This window comes from Sus scrofa, chromosome 9, assembly GCF_054392235.1.
Source record: "Sus scrofa isolate SSC_HxYL_T2T_F1_AM1 chromosome 9, Sscrofa_HxYL_maternal_Yorkshire_Landrace_v2.0, whole genome shotgun sequence".
Taxonomy (NCBI): Eukaryota; Metazoa; Chordata; class Mammalia; order Artiodactyla; family Suidae; genus Sus; species Sus scrofa.
In genome coordinates this window covers 108,005,615-108,022,309 of record NC_139391.1, presented here as the reverse complement: position 1 = coordinate 108,022,309, position 16,695 = coordinate 108,005,615, and the positions used below count along the sequence as shown (strand labels likewise).

Below are 16,695 nucleotides of genomic sequence, written 5' to 3'. Positions count from 1 at the left end.
AAATCTTGTCATGGAAAAGTATCCCTAGGACTGCAAAACATGAATGTGTAAAATCTTCCACACCTCTACCTTGATTACTAATGGAAAGAGAGAGGTCTTGTGTTACAGCTAAAAAAATTCTATTCCCTTGGAATCCTAGAATGTAATCATTTGAAAAATACCCATTTCCTCTTTAAGATCCGTCATATACAGTCATCATGGACGCTCATTCATTCACCCAACACTAACTGCATACACAGTGCAGGGTACGGGGCCGAGCAGATGAGTGTGACAGGTCCTTTCTGAAATGGCACCACCTGCACTTCCTTCAAAACACTTACCATAGCTTTCAATTATCGCTCATTTCTTACATATTTTTGTCTCCTCCCGCTAGACTGTGAGCAAGATGATTTTTAAAAGTAAAATATGTCTATTACATAAAATGTAAGGAATTCACGTAGGCAAAAAGAACCCCCAAAAAACCCCACCCACCTTTAATATTGCTCCACAGATATAATCCCTGTTACTATTTTGGGATAAATCCTTTCCTTCCAGATCTGTCCACATCTATTTGTATAGACAAAATGAAAGCTCTCTACCTGGGCACCAAGGAGTCCATCTGTCATGGCTGGGTTTTCAGACAAATTCAACAGCAGTTTCAAAACTTGAACCTGAAATAAGAGTATCAGTTTGTCTCAGACCAGCAAGCATGGATTTTCTCTCCCTGGCATGCTGCCGCCAACCATGTCCACATTTTAAAGTTCTGCCTAGTTTTAAGATTAGACTCTCATTCTCTCCTCTCCACGAAGCCTTCTCAATCCATCTTAAAGCTGAGTCTTCCAGTTATATTGATAGGGAGAAAGGGAGAAAATAGTGAATTTCTTCACTACCCACCCCGGCCCACCCACATACCTAACACAGGGTAAGGTAAACATGTGTTACATAAATGCTCTTTGTTAGGATTACTAGTAAGTGAAATATCATCTTTGGAACAAAAAAGGAATCTCTCAAAGCTTAGTGTTTCTACTTAAAGTATGAAAATTTAGGGACAATTTCGTTATGAAGGCTAACAATATGGTTCTTTTTATTGGTTACTGTGATTCTTGGAGCTTATCTTTTTATGTGAAAAAAAACTTTCAATCATTTAAATAGGCAGTGGCATAAGTAATCAGCAGACATGTTAACTTATGGCTGACAAGCTAAAATATTAGCATTCTTACCACTTATAATTGAAAAGTCAGGAATACAAACATTTGAATAGAATTCTTCCTTTAAAAATACGAGTCATGTAAAACTATACTTTCTACAAAATATTTGAAATTACAGATGCTGAGGACCTGGGAGAGGAGACTGACATCCAGAGAAGGTGCCACACGTGTCCTTCACTAGACCTGGGAAGGAACCTGGATATTATCTTTAAAACTTTTTTTTTGGATTATAAAGGCATTGTGTTTACTATGGAACATTTTTTTTAAACTATAGGAAAGCACAGAGGAAAAGGATATTCACATTTCCACGAACAGAGACCATAATTACTAAGTTTGGTATTTGCTTGCTACTCCTTATACCTATATCCTATGTACTCACATTCCTTTGATCACACTCCACACACTAATTTGTTAAGGAGGAAGATACAAGGCTTTCCTTAATTTTACTGTTTTTATCAATTAAAAAAAAATCTTAGAAATTTAATATATGGCCATGATGCATTTCAAACAGTGCGGATGGGAACAAGGTAACAACATAGGCCTGCCCATCTCACTCCCCTGCAGAAACCACTGCAAACAGTTTCCTGCCCTTGCAGAGAGGAAATTTTGCAAGCACATGCTTTATTCATCATAGCCTTAAGGGGAAAGCGCAAAGATGACTTCTGACCCTGTAGTGAGCTTCCTGGGGGTCACTGTCGGACCTGGTCTGGCCTGACTGGCTCAGCAACACTGAGAATAAGTGTTAGGAAGAAACACTTGTCTCTTTTAAGTTTTGATTAGGAAAATGAGGAGAGTTATGACACAGGATGGTCCTGAGCCGATGAAATAAGCCTGGATGAAGTCAATAAAATCTAAAAAAGGCCTTTTTTTTTTTACAACCGGGAACAGTAACAGCAAGTTAGAATCCTGCACTAAAATTTCATGTTGCTATGCTCCACAGAAGGGAGTTAAACATGACAAAAAGTATACATAATGGTAGAGTATTTATGACTACAGATTAAACAGCTATGTGTGTATATACTGTTTTGAAACCACGAACAGATTTTTTTTTTCCCCTTCTGGTCACATATGCCACCTTGTGGTGACTCCAGGACATTTCTTTAAGCCATTAGTTTTTTTTTTTTTTTTTTTTGCCTCTTGGCAGATGCAGCAAACACAACATTTCTTTATAGTCATCTTCCGCTCTTTATATTTAGTTACGGATCAGTGTTGAGCCTAAAAGATTATTATAGATCACTCATTAAAAACTATGTTGAAAATTCACGTCAGTAGTTATTTACTAAGACAATGTCTAAATCGGATACATCTTCCCACTTACAAATAGATTACTATCCAAAAGTTCATCTGCAAGTTGGAACTTTAAACTCATTTTTGTATGGAGAAACAATTGGTAGCTAGGTTCCCAGACAGACTGAAAAGGCAAATTTTTGATTCCAGAAATACCATGCTAGGCAATGTCATGGAAAAACAAAACAAAGCAAAAATGGAACATACTATTGTGGTCTGAGTCACTTTTTAAGAAGCCATAAAGTATATGAAAACACAGACCATGTCTGGGACAGATCTATGAAGCCCCGAGACAGACGGGCCTGGCTCTGAACACAGTGTTCCTCTGAGGTTTTGGGCAGAGCAGCTGCAGGGAGAAGCACAGGAGAGATTTCTCCTCCAGCGGCAATGCTATGGGGGTAGATAGAGCAAGGGGAGTTTCCATGGGGCTCAGGGGCTGGATGTTACCTTGCTCCCTGGAGAGAAGGGTGTTGACAGGTGTGTGTGCATTCTGGAGATTAGGTATGGATGGAGCAATATTGCTAGAGTATTGCCAGTGTTATTACATCGAATCGTGAGTGCGTCCGGGTACATCATGGACCACATCCAAATAAGTCTGGCGACTGGAAATGGGGAAAGCCCACATAAAAACGTCTCAGAACAAATGTCACCAGGACCATAGCGCGGCTCTCTGATAATCACCGTGTCATAACCTCGGGAGTAACTCTCTGTGAAGCTGAGTATCTGGAGTTTGGCTTCACATCTGGTCCTTCTTTTCAACTGTGCCAGAGAACACAGACCAATACAGTAAAACACTGATGAACAATCGACTCAACTAACAGAATCTTTGACTACCTTCTGTTCTTATGCTGTTTCTTAAAAAATGGCACTTGCTAAGAGTGCACACTAATATGAAGGGTTTACTTGAGGAATTTTCACAGGGCGTCCTCGTTAATTCAGCTTCATCTCTGTTGCCTCCTCCATCTACCTAACAGGTCAACGTGGAGCACTGAGACATGCGTTACTAAAACTTCAACGTCTGAGTTTTAGAAAGATTTTTCAACAGCTAACGGCTGAATAAAAAGAAAAGTTTAATACTGAGGTAAACAAAAAACTCAATTACCTAGCACTGTTCACTCAAAGATTCCTTTCAATCACAATGGTCCTGCATCTTGTGCAGGGGTCGGGGTGGGGAAGGGAGCTACTTCAGTAAAACATAAACTGATTTTCAGAAAACCAAGTGAATACCCATCTATTGATAAGTGAAAGAGGTCATTTTCAAAATTCTGAAATTTAATATTGGGGATAAAAATAATATACTTTTTAGGCCCATATTAGGATTTTTTCTCTTTTTTGAGGGGACATCAACTTAAGATGGGTGATCTGTAAACTCAATTCCAATCTTTTTAATTAATTAATTTATTTTTTTGTCTGCGCCCTCATCATGTGGCAGTTTCTGGGCCAGGGATGGAACCTGTGCCACAGCAGCGACCTAAGCTGCTGCAGTGACAACATCGGATCCTTAACCCGAGAGGCCACAGAACTCAATTCCAAGCTTAATGAGCTGGATGCAACACCTCTGTGCAGCTCGGGTAATAACCATTTCCTTCATACCTTGGTGCTTCCATTTCCCGTGAGCAACACGTGGAACAGGTCTGCAATGTAGGTGCTCAGCATGTGCTGGTGGTCATTGGTAACTGTCATGTTTGTCAACAGCCTCAGTCCAGCCAGCTGCACGGCCGAGTTCAGGGGACCAGACAAGACGTCCTCGCAGACTTGATTAACGTACACCTAAAGGCGGGGGGGAAAAGCGAGTGTCTTTATTTATTTATTTATTTATTTTTAAGTGAGTGCCTTAGAATCTCCCCAATTTTTCCACTGAACCGTAACTTTTCTGCACAGGGGAGCAGGGTGACTGTTTAGGCTGAGATCGGCTCCTCAGCAAAGACGGCAGCCCTCAAACTTGGGTGACTTTATTTTTAAGCTTAAGGTCCCTTGTTAATGGCAGGCCCTGTGCTGAGAATTTTGCAGATGAACCTCACTTTGTCCCTAAGCCAACTCTAATGGGGCTGTATTGTTAGGACCATTTTACAGACAGCGGCTTTAAACTCTTCAAGGAGCTTGGATCCCCTGTCCAGTGTAACTAGCTGGTGGAGCCATGTCCAACCCCAGAGAGCACCTCTCGACACCACTGGGGGGCCATCTCACTTGCTGGCGGCTCCCAACTGAGCCTCCCCTTCTGTGTCTGGGCACGCCAGGAGGAGGTGGAAGCCCAAAGACCTGAGGGGCCGTTGGTACCATGGTAAGTTCCTGGACAGTGGGATCCAGGGGCTACATCCTGTTACAAGTAAACAATGGAGGGAGGGGGGAAGGCAAAGTGAAAGAGAGCTTTTCTTTACAGTTCTTTCTTTCAAAAGTACGCAGAGGCCAAACTCTCTTTGGCCCAAGGTGCCTCTTCATCGAGGTTTCTGTACACGACCTTCTCCTTCATGATACTGTAATCCACCACTGGCGAAGAGTAAGGCCAGTCGTGTTCCTATTTCACACGTGATAGATCAAAAGTAAACCCAGGATGATGGAAAGTTCTCTAAAACTATACTGTCTGGCTGTGATCTTTCTGGCTTGAAAAATGATGTCTCTCAAGTAATTGGTATTCACCTAAGTCTGAACACCACTGAAAGTTCTAACTGGTAAGAAAAATTCCCTAATATAAAATGCCAAGGAATTTTCAAATTGTCCTATAAGCCAGTACTACCTTTAGAAAATATCCAAATGTACCTATGTTACTACAGAAATGAAAATGATGGCAATAAAGCAAAGAGATTAAATTTTTAATCTGATTTCAAGATTCAAATGATAATTACAGATCAATCTGGCTCTCCTGGGTCACAATTTCATCTATCCTTCCAAAAATGCCATTTGCAGAGTTCCCATTGTGGCTCAGTGGGTTAAGAACCTGACTAGCGGAGTTCCCGTTGTGGCACAGTGGGAACAAATCTGACTAGTATCCATGAAGATGTGGGTTTGGTCCCTGGCCTCGCTCAGTGGGTTAAGGATCCAGTGTTGTGAGCTGTGGTGTAGGTTGCAGATGCGGATTGGATCTGGCGTTGCTGTGGGCTGGCAGCTGCAGCTCTGATTCAACCCCTCGCCTGGGAACTTCCATATGTTGCAGGTGTGACCCTAAGAAGAAACATAAATGAATAAATAAATAAGAATGGCATTTCCTTTATAAATCATATATTTTCATAGGATGCTGCTGTCTTTCCAAGCATTTCCTAAAATGTGCTGAACATTTATATCCATATTATCTCTGAATCTTTTCTCCATTTCAGTTCTAGCAACAAGATTACCAAATGGGCCAGCTCAGTTATGGCTGGGGCTGTGCCCACCTCACCCTGCTCCCTCCTCTTGGGATACCCTCTTTGCCCAACCCTGACTGTAGCAACCTTAGACACTCCTAGGTGCCACGTTGGTCTCTACCTTTTATAGAAGCTTCTGAATGAGATTTCCCCCCACCTTCTGTGTATTCAATGATGTTTTACTTTTATTTTTCCTTAAAGTAATTCATGTTCTGCTTCAATTATAACTATTTGTGGATTTGTCTTATCCTTCCTTCTAGCCGTCATAAAACAAGAGCCAATCCTGTTCACTTCTAAACTCTGTAACACACAGCAGGAGCTCAAGAAATGTTGAATTAACATGATTTCCTAATTTATTGTGTCTCTCTGCTGATGCTATTTGATTTTGGCCTGGTTCCTTTACCACATGTGGATTAAACTGAACCCCAGATTCAAAAGTCCACTGCACCCCTTACTGGCTGGTTCATGTCCTTTCTTCCTCTGCGTACTCTCCATAAAAAATGAGCAGAGGACCCAAATAGACATTTTTCCAAAGACATACAAATGGTCAAGAGGTTCAGGAAAAGATGCTCAACCTCACTAATCATCAGGGAACTGCAAGCGCAAACTACAGTAAGATATCACCTCATACCTATTAGAATGCTTATTATCAAAAAGATAAGAACGGAGTTCTTTTGAGGTGAAACAGGTTAAGGAACTGGAGTTGCCACTGTAGCAGCTAGGGTCACTGCTGTGGTGTGGGTTTGATCCCTGGCCCGGGAACCTCTGCATGCTATGGGCATGGCCACCAAAAAAAAAAAAAAAAACCAAAAAAACAAACAAACAAAAAATGTGTAGGCGAGGATGCAGAGAAAAAGGAACCCTTGTGGACTGTTGCTTGGTGCAGCCACTATGGAAACAGTAAGGATAGTCTTCAAAAAATTAAAAATAAAACTACCATATGATCCGGCAATCTCGCTTCTGGGTATATATCCAAAGGAAACAAAATCACTATCTCGAAGAGATGTCTAAACCCCCATGTTCATTGCACCATAGGCCACAATGGCCAAGACAGTAATAACCTACGTATAGATCAGTGGATAAATGGATAAAGGAAGTGTGGTCTGTTTAGACAATGGAATATTAACCAGCTATAAAAAAAAGAAATCTTGCCATTTGTGAAAAATGGATGGACCTTGAGCGCATTATACTAAGTGAAGTAAGTCAGACAGAGAAGACAAATACTGAATGATCTCACTTATATGCGGAATCTGAAAAAGCCAAACTTATTCAAAGAGTAGTTGAATGGTTGGGTGAAGGGAAATGGGGAGGGCACAAGCCTAAAAGTTATAAAATGAGTAAGTTCGGGGGTCTGATGTACCGCAGGGAGACTAGAGCTTACAAGACTGCATTCTATACTTGCATGTCCCCAAGAAAGTAGCTCTCAAATGTTCTCACCACACACACACACACACACACACACACACACACACACACACACACACACACACACGCATGCACGCACGCACGCGCTATAGTGGTAATCACTTTACAGTATATACGTGTATCAAGTCATCATGTTGTACACCTTAAACTTATACAATATTTCTGTCAACTATATCTTGATAAAGCTGGGAAAAAATAAAAGTAATTCTTGGCTATAAAGTGATAAAGCATGGTCTACTAAAATTTCATTACTTACCTTTTATTTTTCTCTCTCATATACAGAAAATGTTACGTATTTGTGATTTTAGGTAACTTACCTTAATCTTGATTTGATTTTCAACATTCACACTCAGGTTATTCAGTGCATTTAAAGCTTTCTCTTTAATACTCTGGTTGGGATTATTGATTTGGCTTCCGACAATTGTAATACCACCCAATTCACGAATAATGACCTAAAGGGGGGAATAAAACCAGGACCGTGACTTTAATATGCATCCCTTTTCAATATATTCTTTGCATCTACAAATACAAATACAAATTAGTGATTCTTTGGAAATACTATTCCCATATACAATATGTAATTCCTAATTTTTAAAAACGTTTACTATCTTAATTTTATAGGCAAAGAAATCAACTGAAAATAAATTAAGATGTGTAATATTTAAACTATTGCGTGGAGACATACAATGAAGATTTGCAGAGCTACCACAATGATCTCAAAGCAATTTACAAATAAAATTTAGTTTGAAATAAGTTATACAATATCTCTTACACAGGCCGATTTGCAAATGCATTCATATTTAGAATACTACGGTAGTGTGCTCTATGAATACTTTGGAACACTAATCCCTTATGATGTTCATAGATGCTTCATTTAAAAAAGGGGAGGTTTGGGAGTTCCTGCTGTAGCGCAGTGGCTTAAGAATCTACTCCCTGGCTCAGTGCAATGGGTTAGGAATCTGGTGTCGCTGCAACTGTGGCTTGGGTTCAGTTCCTGGCCCAGGAGCTTCCATAGGTCATGGGTGCAGCCCTATTAAAAGAAGGGGGGGCGGTTTCGTGGATAATTAGGTTTGAGAAACTCTGGGTATAACAAGAGTAAACAGGTCTCTTTATTGTGATGTATTCCTATGTTCATGTGCACTGGAATCTCTAAGAGAGGAGTATTGAATGTAGTATCTCTATAAACTATATCCAAAAACAAGGTCATTTTTTCAGTTGGGGAAGGCAGGGTATACACCTGTTAACATCTTAAAGAATTAAAGTTCCACACAGTTTGGAAATGGTGCCCAAATTTTCAAAGGAAAAATAAGCTGGAGAGTTCTCACAATAAATTGCAATACTGTAAGACTATGTGCCTTGGTCCCAACATTGAAAGAGGCATTAACTGCTTCATTTCTTAACAGGAAAAATAAGCTGGAAAATGACTCGTGTGGGGCCAAAACATGCCATTCTATCAGAAAAAGAGAAAAAGCTTTCCATCTGCAATTCCAGCTTCTTCCCAAGGATGTGTGGTTACTAGATGACGGCCCTTTAAAAAACAAAAAAAGGAGTTCCCATCGTGGCACAGTGGTTAACAAATCCGACTAGGAACCATGAGGTTGCGGGTTCGGTTCCTGCCCTTGCTCAGTGGGTTAACGATCCGGCGTTGCCGTGAGCTGTGGTGTAGGTTGTAGACGCGGCCTGGATCCCGCGTTGCTCTGGCTCTGGCGTAGGCCGGTGGCTACGGCTCTGATTGGACCCCTAGCCTGGGAACCTCCATCTGCCGTGGGAGCAGCCCAAGAAATGGCAAAAAGACCAAAAAAAAAAAATAAATAAATAAATAAAATAAAAAAATAAAAAACAAAAGCAAAAACAAAAACCCCTGTATTGTTAAAGCAGATGAAGGCACTATAATTGATGACGAGGGGCTGCAACTCCCATTACCCAAGAAAGTACTTGTTTTTCAGTGGCTACTGACCCACACTGACTACAGTTTGTTTCAGAGGCATATAAAACTACAGCATCAGAAATGCCCCTAATAGAGGCATGCGAATAAGCTAGGCACCATCTGCTGTTTTTGTCTGCCTGGCACCCGTCTTTGTACTGGGGCAGACACGGCACCTCCTCTATCCTTCACAGTCCCCCGTGGGGCTTGCTGGTCAGTCATGTTCCCCCATCCCTGCTGTTTTTGGCTATAGGATGTGCAGGTGAGCCAGGCCTTGCTCCTCGCAGTCCAGGGTGCCTTGGCCCAGAAATAGATCCAAAGGCTTGGCACTTGATCCTAGCAGCGCCAACTCTACCTTTTAGATCAGGAGCCACAATGATGAAGTCTTATGAGGCCAGTGACTTTCTTTTCCAACTCTATGAAGACAGTGTCTTTGTGGCCAGGGAGACAAAGATCAATACAGAAAAAGAAGCGGGGGCAAGCAAAGCCAAAAAGAGAGAGCGAGAAGTCGGACAGTGCTTTCTGTAACCTTGAACTCTATTCAGATCTGTGTCTGAAGCCAATGCTATCCCTGGATGTCCAAGTTAAAGGCGCTCAATGTCTTCCCTTTTCGGTTGAAAAATAATTTCAGCTGGGCTCTGTCATTTGCAACTGAAATGTGAGTAAGGCACAATTATTCCTTATATCTCACTATAAATCTGAAAGCGTAGCAGTAAAACTTACAAGTAATTTAGCTTTCATGACAATGGTGATGAAGGGGGTTAGCTGAAAATAATGACACAAATGGTTTTACTCTTTCTCCATGTTGGGGACGGGTGGGAAGGACACAGAGCATGTTTACAGAGATCTGTGTATGTCAGAGTGTGGTCTAGGGACCACCTGCATCAGAACCATCCTCATAAGCCCTGTGTATCATACAAAGCATGCACTTAAATGTTAGATGCTTTTGTGGCTCTACTGCAACACTGATGAATTTTAAATAATTTAAAAGGCCATGCAATGCTAAGCCTTGATTAGAGAGACTTACTACAAATGTGATGTCAGGGAGCAACTTCATAGGGATCTGGGATCCGATGACTAATCCTCTTACTATTTATTAGCCTACGCTTTTCAGAAGTCAACAGTTGTTCTACTCTGGGATCCACAGCCACACTACACAGGCTCTGGGAGGTTAAGTACCTTATCAGGGTCACAATGAGTGCTTGTGCTTGTGAATGGCAGGAGACTAGGGTACTCACTTGGTTGGCTGAAAAGGCTGCATTGTTACCTAGAGTGACCAAAGCTTTTTCGATGATGACAGGATCTTCAGTTGACTCAAGCAGGTACAGGAGTTTCTGAAGTTGCTCAGCATTTAGGATATCATCATATGAGCCATTGGTTAAGTCTTCTGCATAAAAATAAAGTTGTTTAAAATTCATCTAAAGTTCAAATGAGACGAATTTTTTTTAGGGACAATACTGAATGCATATTCTGATGCCAGGCGCAGTTTTAAGCACTTTATAGGCCTTATCTCATTTAATCTTCAAGTAACCCTTAGATAATGCTAGCATAATTCTCAATTTATAAACTGAATACTAAGGCTTATAGATATTAAGAAATGAGCCAACGGTCACCACTCTCTCTTTTAGTAAGGTGCTGCATGCCAACAGCATTTTCTGTTTATTCTTTCTAAAAATCAGCTACAGGAATTCCCTGTGTGGCTCAGTGATAACAAACCTGACTAGTATCCATGAGGACGCAGGTTTGATCCCTGGCCTCGATCAGTGGGTTAAGGATCTGGTGTTGTGTGAGCTGCAGTGTAGGTTACAGATGTGGCTTGGATATGGTGTTGTTGTGGCTGTAGCGTGGGCTGGCAGCTGCAGCTCTGATTCGACCCCTAGCCTGGGAACTTCCATATGCCGTGGGTGCGGCCCTAAAAATAAAATAAAATAATAAAACAAAACAAAATAAAATAAAAAAACAAGTGCATCCATCCAGTAGAACACTTCCCTACAGGCATAGCTTCATTAAGAAATGGTGTTCACATTAAGGAGAACTCTTCTGATCACAGGTTTAAGAGCACCCGAGGCCACAGGAAAAACTTTGGGAGTGACACAGTCATGCAGCTACTGAGTCACTTTTGTTTGGTTTGTATGAACAAGGCATGATGACAGAGATGCTAGAGTAACAGTCCACCCAGGGGTGATGACAAAAGCTGTCATTCTGAGAAAAGGCAGAGCAGTCAAATGCTGGTTCTGCTCAGGGACTTTTAACATATATAGCTCTAGCTTTTAATAAAAAAAATCCTCTTTATAGAAATCACCACAGGAAAACAGAAACCATTTTTATAACACTATCATTGTGTTATAAACATAGAACATGATTCCTCCAGAATGAATCCATGATTGTAGGTCAGACAGTGCAAGTGTGCAGAAAGGGTGGGAGACGGGGGGTGGGCAGTTTACAACAATAGGTGTTGTATGATGTCACATAGGTGCCTTTTTTAGAATGTCTCTCAAATTACTGCAAGTTGTTATCTTTTGATGCTGAGATGATAAATAACTTCTACCCTCTGCTAATGAGTAAACTGATTTTTTTTACAATAAACATGTGTTATAATAAAATATTAAAATAATTGAGTATACTGCTTAAAGAGAAATCACAGACAAACAGGAGGGAAATAAACAAGCTTAGATTACAGGAGCCAATAAGTGATATTCCCGAAGAAGCCAAATAAGAAATCAGCTATTAGGTTGAAAAAATGCTCAACATCACTAATTATTAGAGAAATGCAAACCAATACTACTATGAGATACCATCTCACACCAGTCAGAATGGCCATCATTAACAAGTCAACAAATAACAAATGCTGGAGAGGGGTGTGGACAAAAGGGAACCCTCCTGCACTGTTGGTAGGAATGTAAATTGGTACAACCACTATGGAAGATGGTATGGAGGTACCTTAGAAAATGAAATATAGATATACCATATGACGCAGCAATCCCACTCTTGGGCATATAACTGGACAAAACTTTCTTTGAAAAAGATACATGCACCTATATGTTCACTGCAGCACTATTCGAGACAGTCAAGACATGGAAACAACCTAAATGTCCATTGACACATGAATGAAGATGTAGAATATATATACACAATGGAATACTACTCAGCCATAAAAAAGAACAAAATAATACCATTTGCAGCAACATGGATGGAACTAGAGACTCATACCAAGTAAGTCAGAAAGAGAAATACAAATACCATTTGATGTCACTTATATCTGGAATTTAATACATGGCATAAATGAAACTTTCCACAGAAAAGAATCTCATGGACTTAGAGAACAGACTTGTGGTTGCCAAGGGGAGGTCACTTTGCTGTACAGTAGAAATTGACAGAACACTGTAAATCAACTGTAATGGAAAAAATAAAAATCATTAAAAAAAAAGAAATCATCTATTAGGAAAACTTAAAAGCCAAAAAGCCTGCAGATTCTCACACCCAAGTTTTATAATCTGAACCTGTGGACCCTGCTTTTTCAGGTGTGCTTTATTTACACCTCATAATAGTATTTTACCCATAGAATACTTGAAAAGGGTAAGTGAAAGAATGACAAAAACACAGATTTTTAGAATGGAAAGATTTTCAGGGTTCATCTAAACCTCTCATTTTGCACACAAGGAAACCGAGACCAGGATCATTTAAGGATTTGCCTAAAGTCACACAGGAGTTAGTAGCAGAGACCAGAGAAATGAAAATACAAAGCTGCAGGCAATTACAACTTCTTCTGGGATCTCAATTTTCTCATCTGTAAAGTCAGTTTGATCAAAGACTATAACTGGTTCCAAAAGCTCCTATACAGCTCTGAAGTTGTGAAATTTTACACATATATACATGGCAGAAACATGAAAAATTTAACTCATCTATACTTCCAAAATATTTCAAAATCCTGTAACTTCCTTATACATTTTCCCGCAAAGCCATTTAAAAAGTTTTACAGATATATAAATTTATTTATAAAGAGCCAAGAAAATTTAATAGGGAAAAGTATTAAATCATAGAATTTTCAGCTGAAGACAGAAGGTGCAATGTGGTAGTTTAAAGTAAGCCAAGGTTAAGTCTAATTCAAATTCCAGCTAAGCTTCTTATCAGCTGAGAGACTTAACCTCTCCAAGACTCAGTTTCTTCATCTATTAAATGGAAGTAGTGCCTACATTAAAGCATTTTTATGTCTTTGGATATATATCCAAGAGTGGACTTGCTGGATCAAAAAGTAGCCCCGTTCTTAGTTTTATGAGGAACCTCCATACTGTTTTCCACAGTGGCTGCACCAATTTACATTCCTACCAACCAGGAACAAGGGTTCCCTTTTCTCTACATACTCACCAACATTTGGTATGTGTGGTCTTTTTGATGACAGCCATTCTGACAGGTGTGAGGTGATAGCTCATTGCGGTTTTTTTGCATTCCTCTAATGATTAGCAATGCTGAGAACCTTTTCATGTGCCTGTTGGAAAAATATCTGTTCAGATCTGCCCATTTTTTAAGCAGGTTGTTTTCTTTTGGTATTGAGTTGTATGAGATGTTTATATATTTTGGATATTAACCCCTTGAGGATAGAATCATTTGCAAATATTTTCTCCCATCCTGTAGGGTGTCTTTTTGTTTTGTCAATGGTTTCCTTTGCTGTGCAAAAGCTTTTCAGTTTAATTGGGTTCCTATATGTTTATTTTTAATTTTGTTTCATTTGTCTTAGGAAACATCCAAAAATACATTGCTACGATTCCTCTCAGAGTGTTCTGCCTAAGTTTTCTCCTAGGAGTCTACACTTTCCAGTCTTACATTTAGTCTTTATTCCATTTTGAGTTTACTTTTGTATGTGGTTTGGAGAAAATGTTCTCATTTCACGTTTTTACATGTAACTGTCCAGTTTTCCAAGCACAACTTATTGAAGAGAATGTCTCTCTCCATTGTATATTCTTGCCTCCTTTGCTGTAGATTAACTGACCTTAAGTGTTTGGATTTATTTCTGAATTATGTATTCTCTTCCACTAATCTCTGTGTCTGGTTTTGTGCTGGTACCACCCTGTTTTCATTACTGTAGCTTTGTAGTATAATCTGAAATCAGGTGCACGATTCCTCCAGCTCTGTTCTTCTTTCCCAAGACTATTTTGGTTATTCAGGATTTTCTGTGTTTCCATATGAATTTTAAAATTGTTCTAGTTCTTGAAAAATGCCACTGGTATTTTGATAGGAATTACACCACTATTGTGGTAGTCTGGTAGGTGTGACTGCCCTGGTCTAGTTAGTTGCCAGGCCCTGCCTCGTGCAGAGGCTGCCAGCTACTGGTTGGCTGGGCTGGTTCACAAGACAGCTGGCTGCAAAAACCTGGGGGGTCCCAGGACTAGTGCTGGCTCACTGGTGGACATAGCTGGGTTCTGGGATGGGTGAGTGCAGGGCTGGGGTTTCCAGATCTAGTGTCAGTCTCCTGGTAGATGGAGCTGATTCCTGAGAAGTCCAAGGTATTTTGGGGCTAGTTTTGGCCTTCTGGTGGGTGAGGCTAGGATCCATGGGAGTCCTGAGTCTGACATCAGCCAGCTGGTGGATGGAGTCAGAGCCCAACTGCCAGCTCACTTATGAATAGAGCTGGGTCCTAGGGTCTCTGGCTTACAGGGTCTTGGGGGTCCCAAAGCTGGTGTTTGCCCACTGGTACGTGTCTACTTGAGTTTTTAATAAAAATCATGTATTACTTTTTTGGTAAAGAAACATAATAAAAGTCTAAAAGGTATAGAGGGTGGTGATGATCAAATACCCCACTTTTCAACTGATTAGTTTTTGAACTGCTATTACACAGGTGAGGCAGTCAAGCCTGAGTGTCCCAGTTCTCCTCTTAGCTTTATACCAGTAAGATTGGGAAAGAATTTTAGGCTCAGGAGTTCACCATCTCCTTGAATAAAGTGAGGAGAAATTACAATTCTCAAAGGAAAGGAAAAGTGACTACCAAATAATATTATAGCAAGATAAACTTCAAAATAATTGTCATGGTACAGAATCATTTCAGCCAGGAACATACCATATTTCCCTGTTTATGGAGTCTATGTCCTTCACAAAAATTATCTTCATATAGGCTTCTTGCTAGATGTATACCTAGTTTTTAAAATTTTTATAGCTATCATAAATGAAATCTTTTCAATTAAATTCTGAATTGGTTATTAACTGTATACAAAAAGCTACTGATTTGGGCATATTTATCTTGAATTCAAATTACATTACTGCACTCTTATTGCTTCTAAAGTTATCTAGTTGATTCTCTTGGGTTTTTCCAAACAAATCATTGTATCATTTACGAATTATACTTTTGCCTCCTTTCTAATATTTATGTAATTTTTCTTATCAAGCTAGCAAAGACTCCAGGACAGTAACAGCTGTGATATCAGGTATTGATATCTCTTGTTCTTGAACTTATTAAGGATGCTAATAGTGTTTCACCATTAAATATAATGTTGCTTTTGGTTTATGATGGATGTTCTTCACCAACTTAAGAACATTTCCTTGTATTTATTCCTAATTTGCTGCAAGTGTTTATCGGAAATGATGATACTCAAATGTCTTTGAAATTGAGGTCACTATGTGTTTTTGCTTTTAATCTATTAATGCAAAAAGTTACATCAATATATTTCCCAATTTGAATCTTCCCTCCATGACCATTTGGTCTTGGTATATTATTACCTTTTTTTTTGGTCTTTGGTCTTTTGAGGGCCACACCTGCGGCATATGGAGATTCCCCAGGCCAGGGGTCTAATCAGATCTGCAGCTGTCAGCCTACACCACAGCCACCACAATGCCAGCTCTGAGCCGTGTCTGGGACCTACCCCACAGCTCACAGCAATGCTGAATCCTTAACCCACTGAGTGAGGCCAGGGATTGAATCCGCAACCTCATGGTTACTAATCAGATTCGTTTCCGCTGCACCATGATGGGAACTCCAATATATTATTTCTTTAATTGCCTAATGGATGTGAGTTGTTAACATTTGATTTAGTATTTTTATATCTGTATTCATAATTTAGATTTACAGATTTTTCATACTATTCTTCTCAGGTGTGGTATCAGGTTGTTGAATGAATAGGGAGTATTTTTTTCTTTCAAGCTCTCAAACAGTGCTGACAGTACAGGAATTACAAATTTCTTAAAGTTTAAGACAAAGAAAAGACTAGCAGTTCTCATTCAAAATGGTCACAGAGGAAGATCCTGTGACTCCTATGCTGACACACCAGATCCACAACTACATATGGAACAATTCCCTCTGAATAAACTGAGGGAATTGTAACTGAGTGACTTCTACACCCTGGACAAAGGAGAAAACGACCCACTTTGAAGTGGGTAGGAGAGGCTGAGACACAATTTCACCATCAACCCCACCCCTGGGGTCGTGATATACAAACTGGGAGGGTCTTGCTGACAAGGACCAGCTTCTCCCCGAAGACCAAAGAGTTAAGGAGTCCGCATCCTGTGCCGCAACATTTAAGATTTACACTTGAGAAATGTGTCCCCA

At 40.0% G+C, this 16,695-nt stretch overlaps 1 protein-coding gene across 2 annotated transcripts in view; it reads right to left on the bottom strand.

The window, feature by feature from the left end:
- ARMC10 (armadillo repeat containing 10) overlaps nt 1–16,695 on the bottom strand; it is a 30,953-nt gene that overhangs the window by 1,521 nt on the left and 12,737 nt on the right. The window contains exons 2-5 of one of the 2 annotated variants that reach the window (XM_084974237.1): nt 10,400–10,545; nt 7,555–7,689; nt 4,068–4,244; nt 579–650 (exon numbers count right to left, since the gene is read on the bottom strand). In XM_084974237.1, coding sequence (XP_084830363.1) covers nt 579–650; nt 4,068–4,244; nt 7,555–7,689; nt 10,400–10,545 — 530 coding nt within the window. Of the gene's footprint in view, nt 1–578; nt 651–4,067; nt 4,245–7,554; nt 7,690–10,399; nt 10,549–16,695 lie in introns of both variants that reach the window. The other variant, NM_001244923.1, reaches the window with a different exon arrangement.